The 14,834-nt window shown below is 57.3% G+C and overlaps 2 protein-coding genes across 2 annotated transcripts in view; both read left to right on the forward strand.

Annotated features, from left to right (window-relative positions):
- Positions 1-7,873, forward strand: part of PADI1 (peptidyl arginine deiminase 1) — a 40,001-nt gene extending 32,128 nt beyond the window's left edge. The window contains exons 13-16 of the mRNA XM_081817576.1: positions 783-876; positions 1,901-1,980; positions 2,779-2,904; positions 5,763-7,873. Coding sequence (XP_081673702.1) covers positions 783-876; positions 1,901-1,980; positions 2,779-2,904; positions 5,763-5,996 — 534 coding nt within the window. The 3' untranslated portion in view covers positions 5,997-7,873. The remainder of the gene's footprint in view (positions 1-782; positions 877-1,900; positions 1,981-2,778; positions 2,905-5,762) is intronic.
- A 2,094-nt stretch (positions 7,874-9,967) lies between these two features.
- PADI3 (peptidyl arginine deiminase 3) overlaps positions 9,968-14,834 on the forward strand; it is a 30,807-nt gene continuing 25,940 nt past the window's right edge. The window contains exon 1 of the mRNA XM_081817577.1: positions 9,968-10,122. Within this exon, the coding sequence (XP_081673703.1) occupies positions 10,031-10,122 (92 nt within the window). The 5' untranslated portion in view covers positions 9,968-10,030. The remainder of the gene's footprint in view (positions 10,123-14,834) is intronic.

The raw sequence follows: 14,834 nt of genomic DNA on the forward strand, positions 1-14,834 counted from the left end.
CTCCTCCTGCCTGAGCCACCCCTGCCCCTCCCCAACCTGATGGGAATGGTTAGAGCAAAGCCGCCTGGAACCAGCTCACCGCCTGTGTCTGTAGGGAGCTCGGAGTCAGGGCACTCTGGGAACCAGATGGTGTTAACCGGCGGGGGGGCTTCCTGGAGGAGGTCAGAGCTCAGGTCAGGAGGGTACTGATTGGCTCCTCTACTCATACGCTCATTCTCACGCTTGCTGGGTATTTGCTTTGATCCAAACCTCTCAGCCTAGACCCAGGAATGACACTGATAATAATAATTGGTAACATTTAGCGAGCACCTACGATGTGCATGTGTTTTAATTCATTTAATCTTCCAACAATTCCATGAGGTGGGTACTATTATCATTGTCCCCATTTTACGGATGGGAAAACTGAGGTCCAGAAGGGCAATTACAGGTAAGATTCAAACCCAGACAGAGGACTCGGGACCAACATCTTAACCACTCAGCTCCACCGCTTTGCAGAGAGGGCCTCTTGCTCAGAGAGCAAGCAGCCTGGGAAGGGAGGCCGACCAGTGACCAGTGGCTGAGTTCCCTGGTAGACAAGGGCATCCAGGCAGAGAATGTCTTGGACAAAGGCCTGGGGGTGTGAACCAGCTTGGTGGGTTAGGGGAATTGCGGAGAGTTCTCTGTGGCTGGTAGGTGGGACCCACGTGTGGTCTGGCCTCTGAACTCGGGCCCCTCCTGAAGTTTGGGGTCTCCTGCATCTAGGGGGAACCCATCCACTGAAATATTCTCCCTCCCTCTGCTAGGGCTTCCGGCTGCTCTTGGCGAGCCCCAGCGCTTGCCTCAGACTATTCCAAGAGAAGAAAGAGGAGGGGTATGGGGAGGCCGCCCAGTTTGATGGTGAGTGCCAATGACCCAGTCCCCCTGTGGGGACCCTGCGCTCTCACTGCCAGCCCTGGGCTCCAGGGATGCCTTTCGTGGCTAATGCTCTATTTATAGGCCCTTTGCCTTGCTCAGATCCCTCCGCTCAGAGGTGGACATCACTAATTCTCCCAACACACTCTCCTGGGAGCTGTCAGGCTGTCCCTGTATTGGGTCCAGGCAGGGAAGCCAAGAGGCCAGTGGATTGTCCCAGGCACACGCAGGGGGTGACCTCCGCAGTAAGAGTGGGCAGCTCCTGGCCACATCCCAGGAGAGGAAAGCCACCGGAAACAATGTGCACCCTACTGATCTTGTACCCTCCCCCTTATCCCTTTCCCCAGAAGCTCAGAGAGGAGTGCCTGGCCCAGGGCTATCCCCAGGATGCGGCAGGGCTTGGGGCTCAAGAGTGGGGGGGGGCGGTGGGTGAGAAGCCAGATGGGTGGTCAGGCCCCCTCTGTGGACCTGCCTCTGGGAATTGACAGACCATCCAAGGGCCTGGCTGGCCGCCTTGAGCACCTCTCCCTTTCCACCATAGATCTCAGTGTTCTCACCTGAGAAACGGAGCACTGGAAGGGATGTGGCAGAGCTTCAAGACCTAGGTTCCAATCAAGGTTGCGTTCCAAACCGCTCAGTGCCTCAGTTTCCTCTTCTCTGAGGTGGGGGTGATAATTAACCCACCCATCATTGTTTTAAAGATTAATCATAAATTTAGTAGGGTGCCAGAGCATGGTGGGTGTTCAGTAATGGTAGCTGCCCTGTAATAATACAGCACTGAGCCAAGAGTCCCTTCCCGAGGAGCCTGTGCTCCATCCTCGGGATGTCCTTGCAGCCAGAGCCTGGGTCCCACGGGGTCTCCAGTCTCTGGCTTTCTCTGTCTGGCCCTAGCTTCAGCCCCTGGCACTGAGGTGGGAGAAAAATCCTGGCCCAGATTCTGCCGCTCCAGGCCCAAGATGGCCCTGGGCAGTCCGCCCTGAGCCGCCGTCCTGCCTTTGTTCCCTCGCAGGGTTAAGTCACCAGGTGAATAGAAGCATTAATGAGATGCTGGCGGACCGTAGTCTCAGGAGGGACAGTCTCTATGTACAGGTGAGGACTCTTGGGGGGGTCCCCCAGCTCCCAGGAGAAAGAGCCCCAGGAATTGCTGGGGCAGGGGGCAGGGGCTCAGCCCCGGGCCTCTGACTGTCCTGGGGGCTGCCGAAACCTGTGGGTAGGGTAGGGCCTCTGCAGTGGGAACCCACAGTCTGATGGAGGAGACACAGCAGTACTCTCAGGGAGCTCCCAGTCTGATGAGGGAGATCTAGCTCTGAGGAAAGGACGAGTTTCCGGGGAAGCAGAGTGAGAGGAGAGACATGTGGTGGAGAAATGGGGCCCCGTCGGGGAGAGGGGTAGGGCAGGTGGGAGTCAAGGGGATCGGACAAGGAGGACAGGGGGGGCAGGGGCGGGAAGAGGTCTCTGGAAGGGGCAGGGCTAATGCCCACCTCGTGCAGGGTGCAGGGCCTTGTGCAGAGCTGTGCTCAGTAAATGGAGGAGGCCCTTCCCTTCTCCTGAGTGGAGCCTGGCACTGTCTCTTGACCTGCAGAGGTGGGGAAGGGTACAGGTCACCCCGGGGCTGGGGCAGTGTGTTGTAGGGGCAGGCACTTTTGGAAACAGGAACTGGGTCCAAATCCCAGCTCTGCTGCTTCCTCGCTCTGTGCCCTTGGGCAGGTCCCTTGAGCCTCAGTTTCCCTATCTGGGAGTGGCGGTGGCCCACAGCTGTTGGGAGGATCGAAGGAGCGCAAGGGTGCAGGGGGCTGCGTGCAGGGCCTGACACGCAGTCGGCGTTCAGCAAGCGGTAGAGCCCCCTGGCTCCCTGGGTGCGCCCGCTGCCTCTCCCCCTGCCCCCAGAAATGCATCGACTGGAACCGGGAGGTGCTGAAGCGGGAGCTGGGCCTGACCGAGCGGGACATCGTGGACATCCCCCAGCTCTTCTCCCTGAAGGGCTCCTATGCAGAAGCCTTCTTCCCTGACATGGTGAGAGCGCAGAAGAAGGTCATTTCCTGTCCCTGGGGCCCGGCAGGGTCTGGAGGGGGTGTCAGTCGGGGTTCCAGAGGAGAAGCACTTCCTGTCGTCCGAGGGCAGCCGGGCACAGAGACTGGGGTGGGGAGGGCTTGCGGACCTCTTTAGCGCGTGTTTGCTTTCTGTGCAGGTATAGAGCATCCCCATCAGTGGTTCTCAACCAGGGCGGTTTTGCCCCCCGAGGGCATTTTCTTACTGCTACGAGGATGGGGGAACTGCTGGCATCTCATGGATGTGGGCTGGGGTGCTGCTGAACCTCCTTCCTTGCACGGGGCAGCCCCGCAACTGAGGGCGGTTTTTTTTTTCTTTTCTCCCAAGTGGAAAAAGGAAGAGTCTTTTGGTTTCAGTGTCTCAGGCTTCCTTTTTGGGGCCTCGGCTGTCTGCTGTGGCCTGCACCCTGGCCCCCCACGGGCTGCTCCCCAGTGTGGCTCCCCGGGCGAGCAGGCGGGCCCGCGGTGGCTGCCTCCCCGGCTGTCGTTAAGTCGGGCAGCTGACAAGCAGATGCCCAGATGTGATCTCGCCGGGGTGGCCCCTGGGAGGGGCCGGGTGATGTTATGAGCACAGCGCTGGCTGAACCATTAACACCTTGGGAAGGGATGACAGGGTGTTGGCGGCTTGTGGACGGACTCCCCAGGATGGGGGACCTTCCCTTTTCAGCCCGGGGCCTTTCACTCGCATCCCTGTCACTGGACAAGCCACGGGGTGGGGGTGAATCCTGAGGGCCTGCCTGGGGGCCTGTGTGTGGGGCAGGGCTTCCCTGTCAGGATTTGCACTCACACCTGACGCCTCACTGAGGGGTCCTGGCAGAGACCTCTAAGGCAGGGCTTCGTGACCTTGGCTCTACCGATGTTTGGGCCTGAATCCTTTGTCGTGGGGGCCATGCTGTGCTTTGTGGGCTGCCTTTTAGCATCCCTGTCTCCTGCCCACGAGATGCCCCTGTAAGCGCCACTCCTCTCACCTCGCCAACCAGAATGTCCTGGGGGCAAAATCACCCCGGCTGAGAACCACTGTTCTGGGGCGGGCTGTCTGTTAGAACTTTCTCGGATGGTGGAAATGTTCTGGGTCTGCACAGCATGGGAGCCACCAAGCCACATGGGCTGCTGAGCACTTAAAATGTGGCCAGCGTGGCTGAGGAATGAACCTTATACTCTAACTTAATTTAATTTCCAACAGCCACATGTGGCCAGTGGCTGCCATATTGGTCAGGGAAGCACTAAGGGGCACCCAGGCTCTGGTTCTGGCTGAAGTCCCATGACTTTGGCCAGCCCTCTTTTGGAAGCCCCACCCCAACACACACCCCTCTGTGAGAATCTCTAAGCCTTCGGGCCAGACCCCGCTAAAGGAGCCCAGGATGTCCTAACTGGAAGAGCCCCATAGGGAACACTCACTTAACCCCCTCATTTGTCAGCTGGGGAAATAGGACCTCTGAGCAGAGTGGTTGACTTGCCTGAAGTCACCCAGCAAATGCAGAGCCTCCAGTCTCCTGAGTTCTCGTCTCCTCTCCCGGCCCTCTGTCCCTCCACCTGCCCCACTTCCACCCAGCACATTCTGGCCCACTAGTGGGCAGTGGGGTAGCTCAGGGCCAAGGCCATGGGACTGACCCCAGAGGACCCACCAGCTTCATGTTGGTCCCAGCAGCACATGGCCCTGCAGGCAGACTTGAGGATGAGGGGCCACAGCATGGAGAATGTGAGAGCGTGGAGTCTGGGGCAGTCCACCCCACGTTGAGATGACCCAGCACCACCCTCAGGACAGCAGGTCCAGAGAGTCCCCTTTGAACACCAAGGACAGCTCCTCTGGCCATCAATATGGGGCCGAGGTTTTCTCTGAGACCCTTCCATACCCTGCCCTGGGGACACTTTCCTTCCCCAGGGTTAGGGCTCTCAGCCAGGGGAGGAGAAGTGCCTCTGGAGAGTAAGATGCCCCCAAGGGCTCCTAGCCCCCTCCCCCAACTCCCCAGCTCCCCACTGCGGAGGCAGGGCTACAAACTCCAGTGGAATATAAAGAGCATGACTTTGGGCATGAGTTAGATCCACGTCAAATTTTAGTCTCTCCATTCTCTCTCTCGCTCTCTTTTTTTTTTAAAGCTTTTATTTATTTATTCATGAGAGACAGGGAGAGAGAGGCAGAGGGAGAAGCAGGCTCCCCGAGGAGCAGGGAGCCCAATGTGGGACTCGATCCCAGGAACCCAGGATCACGACCTGAGCCGAAGGCAGACGCTTAACCTACTGAGCCACCCAGGCACCCTCGTCTCTCTGTTCTCTGATTGTGTGGCCTGGATTATGTTATTTAACCTTCCCCAGCCACTGACTCAGAGGGAGGCTGTGAAGTTTAGTGATGATGTATCTGGCAGACAGGGGATGTTCAATAAACCGTAACACTTATTAGGGCTTCCAGGGATAGCTGAGCAAGCTGTGCACTGCACAAGGGCACCACACCTATAAGGACATTCACACCATAGACCTTGTAGATATTTGTTGTACAAAGTTTCTGGCAGCTGATGGCAAAATCTTGCTCTAACTAAATTGTTAGAATATGACAATATTCTGATAGATGGAAGAAAGTATTGGAGGAATACTTTCATTCATATAAAAGAGCCATGTATGTTCCTGGCAGCCCTACTTGGTATTAATTCTCTCTTCCAACCACGAATCCATTTCTTCTCACCACAGACCCTAGTTTTTGAGCAAGTGCCAGTCCTAGCGGCCCAGGGATGCTGACGAGGATGGGACAGACCTGCAGACAGGGCCCCCGAAATGTGTAGAGCATCCCCGGGGCAGCAAGTCTTCCCTCTTGCCTTCTCTCTTCTACAGGTCAACATGGTGGTCTTAGGCAAGTACCTGGGCATCCCCAAGCCCTTCGGACCCATCATCAATGGCCACTGCTGCCTGGAGGAGAAGGTGCGGTCCCTGCTGCAGCCGTTGGGCCTCCACTGTATCTTCATCGACGACTATTTGTCCTACCACAAGCTGCTCGGGGAGATCCACTGCGGCACCAATGTGCGCCGGAAGCCCTTCTCCTTCAAGTGGTGGCACATGGTGCCCTGAGCCTGCCTCCACCCGCCATCCCCTCTTCCCACCTGCCAGGGAGCCCCGCCAGGGTGAGGGCGAGGAACCTCCACCCGGCCTCCATCCTCTTAGGGGAGCCTCGGGCGCTTCTTCCCGAGGGCCTGCAAACGTGCTGGCCACCGCAGGCCCGGGGATACGGCGGTGGGCATCACACACCCTCACCTCTGGAGTGGCCTCCCCGGCCCAAGGAGGACTGTCTTCATTCCTCCCTCCCTCTTCCTGACCCGACACTCCCAGAGGTTCTGGAAAAGGGCAACAGTCTTAACCTGTTCACGGCCGGCCGTGCGTGGTCACAGCAGGCGCCCCACTTTGAGTAGCTTCCCCTCTGTTCTGATACTCCTTTCGTGTCGGCACCAGGAATGGGGCCCAGAGGGCCTGGGCTCCGGGGTGGGGGCCTGGGCCTAGGGCACCTGTGGTTCTCAGAAGAGCGGGAGCAGGGAGGTGAGGCAGCCTCCTTTCTCTACCAGCTGTCCTCTCCTGCAGGCGACCCTCAAGTGTGACCTCCTGGTGCCCCTCAGCCACATTTATAGAGGCAGATAAGGACAGGAAAACCCAGCATCCGAGGGCCTGTTTTAAAAAGAAAAAGCAACAAAACCCCTGTAATACCTGACTCCATCCTCAGAAGGGTGCTTGTTACCTGGTTAGAAAGCCTTTAATTATGAGTGCTGGCTGCTTCCGGCCCCCAAACGCTGTGAAGCCAGAGAGAGGCCTCAGGGGGGCACACAGAGGCAGGCTGGCGGGAGGCCAGGGTGGTGGAGGAAGCCGAGGCCTGAGGACGAGCCGTGGGGCCTGGCCTCCGTGTCCTAGGTGTCCCCACTTCGGATTTTGGACTCTGGATGCGAAGGGGGGGGGGCTGGCCGTTCCAGATGTCACAGGGGGCAGGGGCCCAGATGTTAGGAGAGGGAGGGGGGGCATTAGGTTATCTCTGAAGGTGGGGTTTAATTTCCTTTAATTGTCTTTAATTATTCCCCTTGGCCCTGCAGGCAGTGGAAGGGAAGGCTCGCCCAGTCCCTCTCGGCAGCCCGGAGACCCTGCACGTAGCCTGGGTTTCCCCTGTAGAGTCAACCCTGTGGCAGGCCTGTCCCCCCCCTGCCCCCCCAGCCCCCCAGAGGGGAGAAGAGACCTGCCAGGGGGGCTGGAGGCTGGTTCAGGCCGGCCCCGGGTGAGGCCACCGGGACGGGCACGGGCAGGCAGGCTTGGCCAGTGCCGGGTGAGAGGTGGTCTCTGCCTCAGGCAGGCACGGGCATGAGGGAGCCAGCCTGCCCCCTCCCCGCCACTGCCTCTGGGGCCATCCTGGTGGCTCTCAGCCCCCGGCCTCCACCAGTGGGGTTTTCAGTGGCCCCTGGTAAGACTGCGACTGGGCCAGCCAGCCACTGTTAAACTCTGTGAACCACGGAACACTTGGCAGTCAGAAACTTCCATGGAAACTGGACATCTGAAGCAGACAAAACAGAACTGCTCTGGTTTAAGATGGCGGGGGTTGTGTATCTGGGTTCTCCCCTTCCAGAAGACTCTGGGGACCCCATTTGCAAGCCCCTGGTCTAAACTTTGCACTTTCTGCTCATAACCACGACCCAGCCTAGACCGAGCCAAGGCGAGAAGGGAAGCTCTTCGGGGGCCAAGGGCCTGCAGCCAGTGTTGAGATTCCCCAGGGAAAGGCTATGCGGGGAAGGCAATGGGCGTTGCAGAGGGATAAGGAGGGTGGGGAGCAGGCCATCTAGAGCTGCCCTGAGTGTGGGAAGCTCTGGAATTGCTGCTAGAGTTGTCAGAGGGCCCTGATGTCCCCTCTGAGGATGTTCCGGATGACTGATCACCTCCTACCTGATTAATAAAAACGTCAACATGCATTTCTTCAAGTGGCTGCCTCCTTAGCTTCTGTTTGTTGGGCTGTAGGGAGGAGGGGAGGAGTGAGGGGGGCCCTCCTTCCAGTTCCACCCACCATGCCCCAGCTCCTTGGCTCAACTTCTGCTGGCCGTGGGCAGCTCCTACCTGGCTGGGAGAGCCCCCAGGGCCAGTGCCAGGCAGGCAGGCAGGCTGATTCAGCAGGATGGCTGGCACAGACCCATAGCTCTGCCCCGCTGAGATGGATATCAGGGGATAGGTAGGTCCTACCTCTTCCTTCCCTGGGCTATCTATCTCTTCCATCTCTCAGATGCAGGTGGGCTGGGCCCTATTGGCAGAGGTAGGAGATTCTCCAGTGGGACTCATGCCCGGGGCCAGCAGATGATTCCCTTTCATTCCTACCTCTAAAGCTACCAGGTTACCCAGCCTCCGTGTTCTGATTTCAGGAGCCTGAAAATAACACCCCTCTCATCCTACACACTGGTTCTGCCTTGGATTGTGCCCTTTGACACTCACTCACTTACTCACTTTATTTTACCTTTTGTTGTGGACTAAAAGGCAAAAAGTTGCTGCCTATCAGTCATTGACCCTTTAGGCTGAATGAACCACAGATGTGTTTCTGGTATTAACCAGGGAGAGGTGAAGACCCGGGTCTAATTCCAAAGGGAGATGGCAGGGCTCTAAGCTGGAAGCTGGTCCTGCCCCCAGCACAGGAGGCCAGTGCCCAGGGGGAAGCCCCCACTTTCTGCACCGATTCCCCAGCTGTGCTCATAAGCAGGTAGGGAGACTATTTGGGGCTTCCTTCTGAGTCCTGACTCTTACCCAGAGCTGAGCTGGCCATCAAGCCATTTTCTAGCCAAAAAAGTAAAGACTGTCATTGAATCCAGCAGCCCAGCAGCTCTCCTTGAGAACATCCTTCTCAGACCCTGGGATAGAAGAGCACCAGTCTCAGAGTCCTGCTGAGATCCTTGAACTGCTGGGAGTACGCACACTGGGGACTCTGGGGAACAGGTCCTAGTCCCCCACCTGCCTCAGACAGGCAGCATCCCCAGAGAGAAGGGAGGAAGCTTCTATTCAGCACCTTTAGGGGCTGGCTGGGTAGGGTGTGTCCCCGCCATTATCTCTGCTGGGCTGGTGATTAGCCACATTTTCTACAGATGAGAAAACCAAGGCTCAGAGAGAGGGAACATAACCACCCAAGGCCACATAGCTGGGGCACGGTGGAGTCGGGATCCGGACCCAAGACCCCTCTCCCCAGAGCCCTTGCTCCCGTCGCTTCAGGTGGCTGAATGCCCCCTCTGGTCTCAGTTTCCCCATCTGACAAGTGAGCCTTCCTACCCCGATGTTCTAAGCTCTTCCTGGCCAGAGAGGGTTTAACTCGAACCACCCACCCCTTTCACAGGCTGTTGCCATGTGATAATAATGACAAGGCCAGTAATAGAATAATGCTGAGCTCCACACTAGAGATCTGCCCACGTCGTCCCATGTAAGCCCTGCAACAGCATTTTCGGAAGCGCCACGTGAGGCACAGAGCAATGGAGTGGCTCGTCCACAGCCACACAGCCAGGATGTGGTTGAGGCTGGGCTAAATCCAGTCCTGCTTCTACACTCCATGCTCTTAAGAGAAAGGCTGGTGTTTCTCAAAGTTTCTCAAAATGCTTTGGGGTGCTTATAAAAAAAAAAAATCCACGTGCCAGGCGGCACCCTCTAACTGGCTGCATCAGACTGGAGGTGGGGCCTGGGAATCTGCATTTTCACCAGCTGCCCCAGCAGGGTAGAGAAGCTCCCCACTAAACTATATCATCTCTGAAAGCGCAGGAAAGGGGGTGAGGAGGAGGAGTGTGGAAAGTGAGGAAGGCGCCCAGGTCAATACCCCACATCTTTGCCTCCCCCACGCCCCCAAAGCCCTGATGCCCCAGCCAGGTGCCTGTGGGGACTTGCTCCCTTAGAGGGAGAACCTACTTCCCTCCGTGCTGGGGGCGGAGCAACAGCTTCATATGCAAATGATTGGCTTAGCTCCCGGCTCTGGGAAGGGGCTGGGCTTCCAGGACTGGAGCCAATGAGCTAGCACCCCGGGCTGGAGAGGCGGGGCCGGGGTCTTTTAAACCACACCTCAAGGGATCTGCGGGGCAGTGTTGGGTTTGGTGGCCCCAGCCCAGACCAAGGCCAGCATGTCACTGCAGAGGATCGTGCGTGTGTCCCTGGAGCATGCCACCAGCGCTGTGTGTGTGGCTGGCGTGGAGACCCTCGTGGACATTTATGGGTAAGAGCCAGAGGCCTAGAGGTCTCCAGCTGTGCAGGGCTTCCTTGGGGCTCAGGCCTGGCCCGGTTGCCCTCCCCCAAGCCAGGGGACTTGCAGTGGTTGAGCTCTGGTCCAGGGCCTTCGAGGGTGCTGGTGTCATGGGGGCTTGGGCACACTGGAGGACCCTGCAGGCTGGGTACACAAGAATAGGAAGAGGTGTGTACCCCCAGCCCTGGTCCCCAGCTTATGAACTCTGCAAAGAGCATCAATCATTTCTTTAGAAATCATTTATGTTTATGTAGCACTTCCTATGTGGCAGACACTGTTCTAAGAACAGCGTGGCAAGCTTCTTGAATTTAATCCTTGAACTTTAACGCTCCAATTTAACCTTCACAACAACCTGTGAGCTAAGTTTGTTGTCAGCTTCATCTCATTTGATGGATGAGGAAACTGGCACAGAGAGGGCAAGCCATTTGCTCAGGTCACACAGTAACTAAGTGTCAATGCCAGGATTCAAACCCATTCGTGGTCAAGGGTCTTTTTTTTTAAAGATTTTTTACTTATTTATTTGACAGAGAGACACAGTGAGAGAGGAAACACAAGCAGGGGGAGTGGGAGAGGGAGAAGCAGGCTTCCCGCAGAGCAGGGATCCCGATGCGGGGCCCGATCCCCGGATCCTGGGATCATGACCTGAGCCGAAGGCAGACGCTTAACGACTGAGCCACCCAGGCGCCCCATGGTCAAGGGTCTTATGCTTTTAGTTGTCTGCCCCTTAAAGAGGAAGGATTCGGTTTCCTCCCGCCATTCAGAGCCCACATGATATGGCCCTACTGTGTGCCATGACCATATCCTTAAAGCCAGTGGCTGGAGGTAAGGCCCCACCTTCTCTCTCTCCCAGGAAGAAAAGGAGAGCTCAGGCAGGGTTTTAGGAACTGGGCTCTGGGAAGCACTGGGGAGCTGGCTAATTAGCTTTTTGGGGAGTCTCCAGGGGACCCAGCTCCAAGGCTGAGCTGAGGATACAGGTAGTCAGGGGACAGGGACGAGAGAAGGCAGAACTGTGTCACCATTCCCTCGTCACCGGTCTCCCACCCTCTCCTCAGACCGGGTTTCGAAACCTCAGCACTACTGATGATAATTCCCCGTTGCGGAGGTTGTGCACTGCGAGATGCTGAGCAGAGCCTTGGCTTCTACTCACCAGATGCCTGTGGCACACACCCACTTGTGACAGCCAAAAATGTCTCCAGACATTGCCAGACGTGCCCTGTGGGGGGAAAAAAATCACTCCCAGTTGAGGACCAGTATCCCAGACTAAGACTTTAAAAACTGGAGTGAACTTAGTCGGAAGCAGAGATGGGGTTGGTCCCAGAGCATTAGATAAGAAGGGGTGAGGGGCTGGTCATGGGAGGGAACCAAGCCTGGAGCAGGCCTAGCCCAGCTAGGCACTGGTAGCTAAAGCCTGGTTGACGGTGGGTGGGCAGTGAGAAGTAGGAAGGAGATTTGGAGGAGGGGGCACGGAGGCTGTGCCAGGAGGAGTGACAAGGGAGGAAGGTGTCCATGCTGCCTGGCGCCACCCCCTCCTTCAGTGCTGCGTGCCCATGGCCGTGACTCACCTGCGTCAGCTGCCTCATGCCCGTCGGGCAGATGTGCTTCCAGTTGGACCTGCCCCAGGAAACTCAGGGCCGGGTCCTCCCCTGCAGAGCTTCCTTAGAGGATGGAGGTCTTGGGGTTATGTGGATGGATGTGCCGTGTTGGGGTTCGTAGAGGAGGCTGTTGGGGGGACAGGCACAGGGTGCAGAGCAGAGCCTCAGGCACCCTCAAATGAAGGATTATTGGGCCTCTATGACCGGACCACCTTGGGGGAGGGGGAGAGCTGCTAGTTCATCCGTTCACACGTTCATCAAGTATTTCTTTGGGGTCTAGTGTGGACCGGGCACGGGGACACAATGGTGAACAGGGACGCCTGGTCCCCACTCTCTGAGAATCCTGTCCCTTCAGAGTTCTATCAGAGGCTGGACTACCTCACCTTTTGTGGAAGGATTCCTGTCTTGCGAGGGGAGAGGGACCGGGTTAGCTCTATGGTCCCTTCCAGCTTGGAGATGTCGTGCCTCCGCAATCCTAGGTGCTCACGCCGTGGGCCAACAAGGGAAAGGAGAATGAATGTGTTGGCTCAGTCCTGGCGCCGTGACTTAGCCGCCGTCAGACTTCGGGAAAGTCATTTAACTTCTTGCAGTCTGTTCCTTCACCTGTAGGATGGACACAGTCCTATCGGCAATGATACTTAGAGACTGCTCCATAGCAGGTGCCGCCCGAAACCTTGATGTTTAGTAACTAATTCTCACAACTCTATGATGGGGGGTGGGGGGGACTATCATCATCCCCATTTATAGATGAGAAAACGGAGGAACAGAGAGGTTGAGTAGCTTGCCCCACGTCACACAGCCCACGAGGAGCGGCGGAGCCAGGCTGCAACCCAAACACTTTGACCTTCACTTCAGGGGACTCTGAGGAGGATTGAATGAGATTGTGTGTGTGTGGAGCACATAGGCCATACCTGGCACGTGGCGGACAGTCCATCATGGTAACTGCCACCATCATCATCATCATCATCATCATCATCATCATCATCATCATTTTAAGGCTCTGTCCTGGCCCTTTGGACAGCCTCAAGTGTCCCCAAACCTGCCATCCACAAGATGGGCACAACCTCTGAACCCCACTGGGAGAAGGAGGCGATGAGAAAAGAGAAATTAACATAAGCCGAGCAGTCGGGACAGGTTTTCTGGGGGAAGGACCCCAACCAGACCCCTGGGGCACGGTCTGTGGCGATGGACTAAACCCTGTCTTCTTGCCTTCCGTTGGGTTGGAGACAGCCCTGACTTGGTAAGGGGGCTTTGCTTTCCTGAGCAGGGGTTTGTAGGGGGAAAGGGTAGGAAGGGAGGCACACGGGTGTGCTGAGTCACACCCTGGGGATGGATGCGCAGCCAGGGTTGAAAACCACTGCCCTAGCTGGACAGGCCAACTACTCCTGTCACCTCTTGCTCAGTGGCGGCAGGTCAATGGAGTGAAAAGGCAGAGGGCACCTGGGGGCTAGGATCCCTGAGTTTTAGTCCTAGCTCTGCCGTCCTTTTCTATCTCGTCTTGAGCCATTTTCTGCTCCTTCCTGGGCCTCAGTTTCCCCTCATGTGGCCTGAAGAGGCTGGCATAGACCAGTGGATCGCAGGGCTCTCTGCCTGCCTCCACCAGCTTGTGCCATGTATGTTGACCTGCCTGGGCAGACGGGGCCCTGGGAGGCTGATGCATCGTCAACTCTCCTAATGACCTGGGCTTTAGGGAAAGGGTTCATGGGGCCACCGTTTCTCACGGGCAGAAAGAATGTGAGACTGAGGAGGGACAGTGATCTTCTGAGCCTGGTGATGGTGAGGCCAGAGGACTTGGGATCTGGGGACCTCGATGAACAGGGAGGGGCAGCCGGTACTGCCACCCAGAGCCTGAGCTGTCTGGGCCTTGGTCTGCTCTGTCCTCGTGGGCCACGTGGGTGGGGACCATGGTGGTCATCTTGTCAACCTGTCTGTTTTCAGCCACAAAGGGCTTTCCCATCAGTTTTTCGGCTCTGGAATGTCTGGTTTCGTTTTCCCAGAGGCCAAGGCCCTGAGCCCATGAAAGGAGAGGATGGGTCTGGGTTTGCAGGGGGGCAGGGGACAGAGCCGGCTGTGAGTCCCAGCTCTGTCACTGGCCAGCTGTGTGACTCTGGGCAAATCACCTGTCATCTCTGGGCCTGCTCCCTCATCCGTACAGCAGAGATAACAGGACCGACACTGTGTAGCTGTGGGGATACTTTGTCACTGTCATCATCCTCACCATTGAAGGGGTGACACAGAGCATAAAGGAAGACCTGACTTGTGTTGATTCCTAGGAGAGGCTTGGCTCGCCCTGAGTCCTTCCCACGCTGCCTGGGGAGACAGCCCACCCTTAGCCATGGCTCTCAGACGTCACTGGGCATCAGTGTGGCTTGAAGGACAGGTTCCGGGGACCCTGCCAGCGGCACAGCTCGATCTGGACTCTGCATTTTCAATCGGCAGGTCTGAGGTTGGCCACCGTGAGGGCGCCTAGCTGTCCTGGTTTGCCCAAGACCTGCTGGGTTTTAGCACTGGAAGTCCTCTACCCCAGGACACACCCCGTCTCCGGCAAAACAGAACTGTTGGTCACCGTAGCATGCTTTACGCCCCTTCAGCATCTAGGCTGGTAGGGCCTCCAGAGCAGCTGGGCCCCCAGGCTGGCCAGAGCTGCTCAGTGCGGAGAAGGGCCTCGGACTGTCCCGTGCGTGGACAGCCTCAGTGGGGGAAAGCCCAAAGTCCCCAGGGCTGGGGCATGGTCTAGAGCAGCATGCTGGCAGCTCAGAGTGGCCTGGCTGGAGGAGACTTTGAACTCTGAGCCTCTGGCTTCTTCCCCTGCTCTCCACAGGATGGGAAATCCAGACCCTCCTGTACCTGATGCAGGCTCTTCTCCCAGCAGCCACCTTTTGATCTTCCTCACAGCTTCCCTGATGGGGCAGGAGCACTGGACCGGGAGTCTGGAGCCCTACCTTCTAGTCCCTTCTCTTCTGGGCCTCAGTTTCCCTGGAGTGAAGTGAGGCACGGGTTCAGGTGCCTCTCACTTTCACTCGTCTGGAGCGTTTACACACACTGACTCCTTTAATCTTCTCCACTTTATAAGCGGAGACACAGAGGCAGAGG

This window comes from Leptonychotes weddellii, chromosome 4, assembly GCF_054177405.1.
Source record: "Leptonychotes weddellii isolate Sample4059 chromosome 4, ASM5417740v2, whole genome shotgun sequence".
Taxonomy (NCBI): Eukaryota; Metazoa; Chordata; class Mammalia; order Carnivora; family Phocidae; genus Leptonychotes; species Leptonychotes weddellii.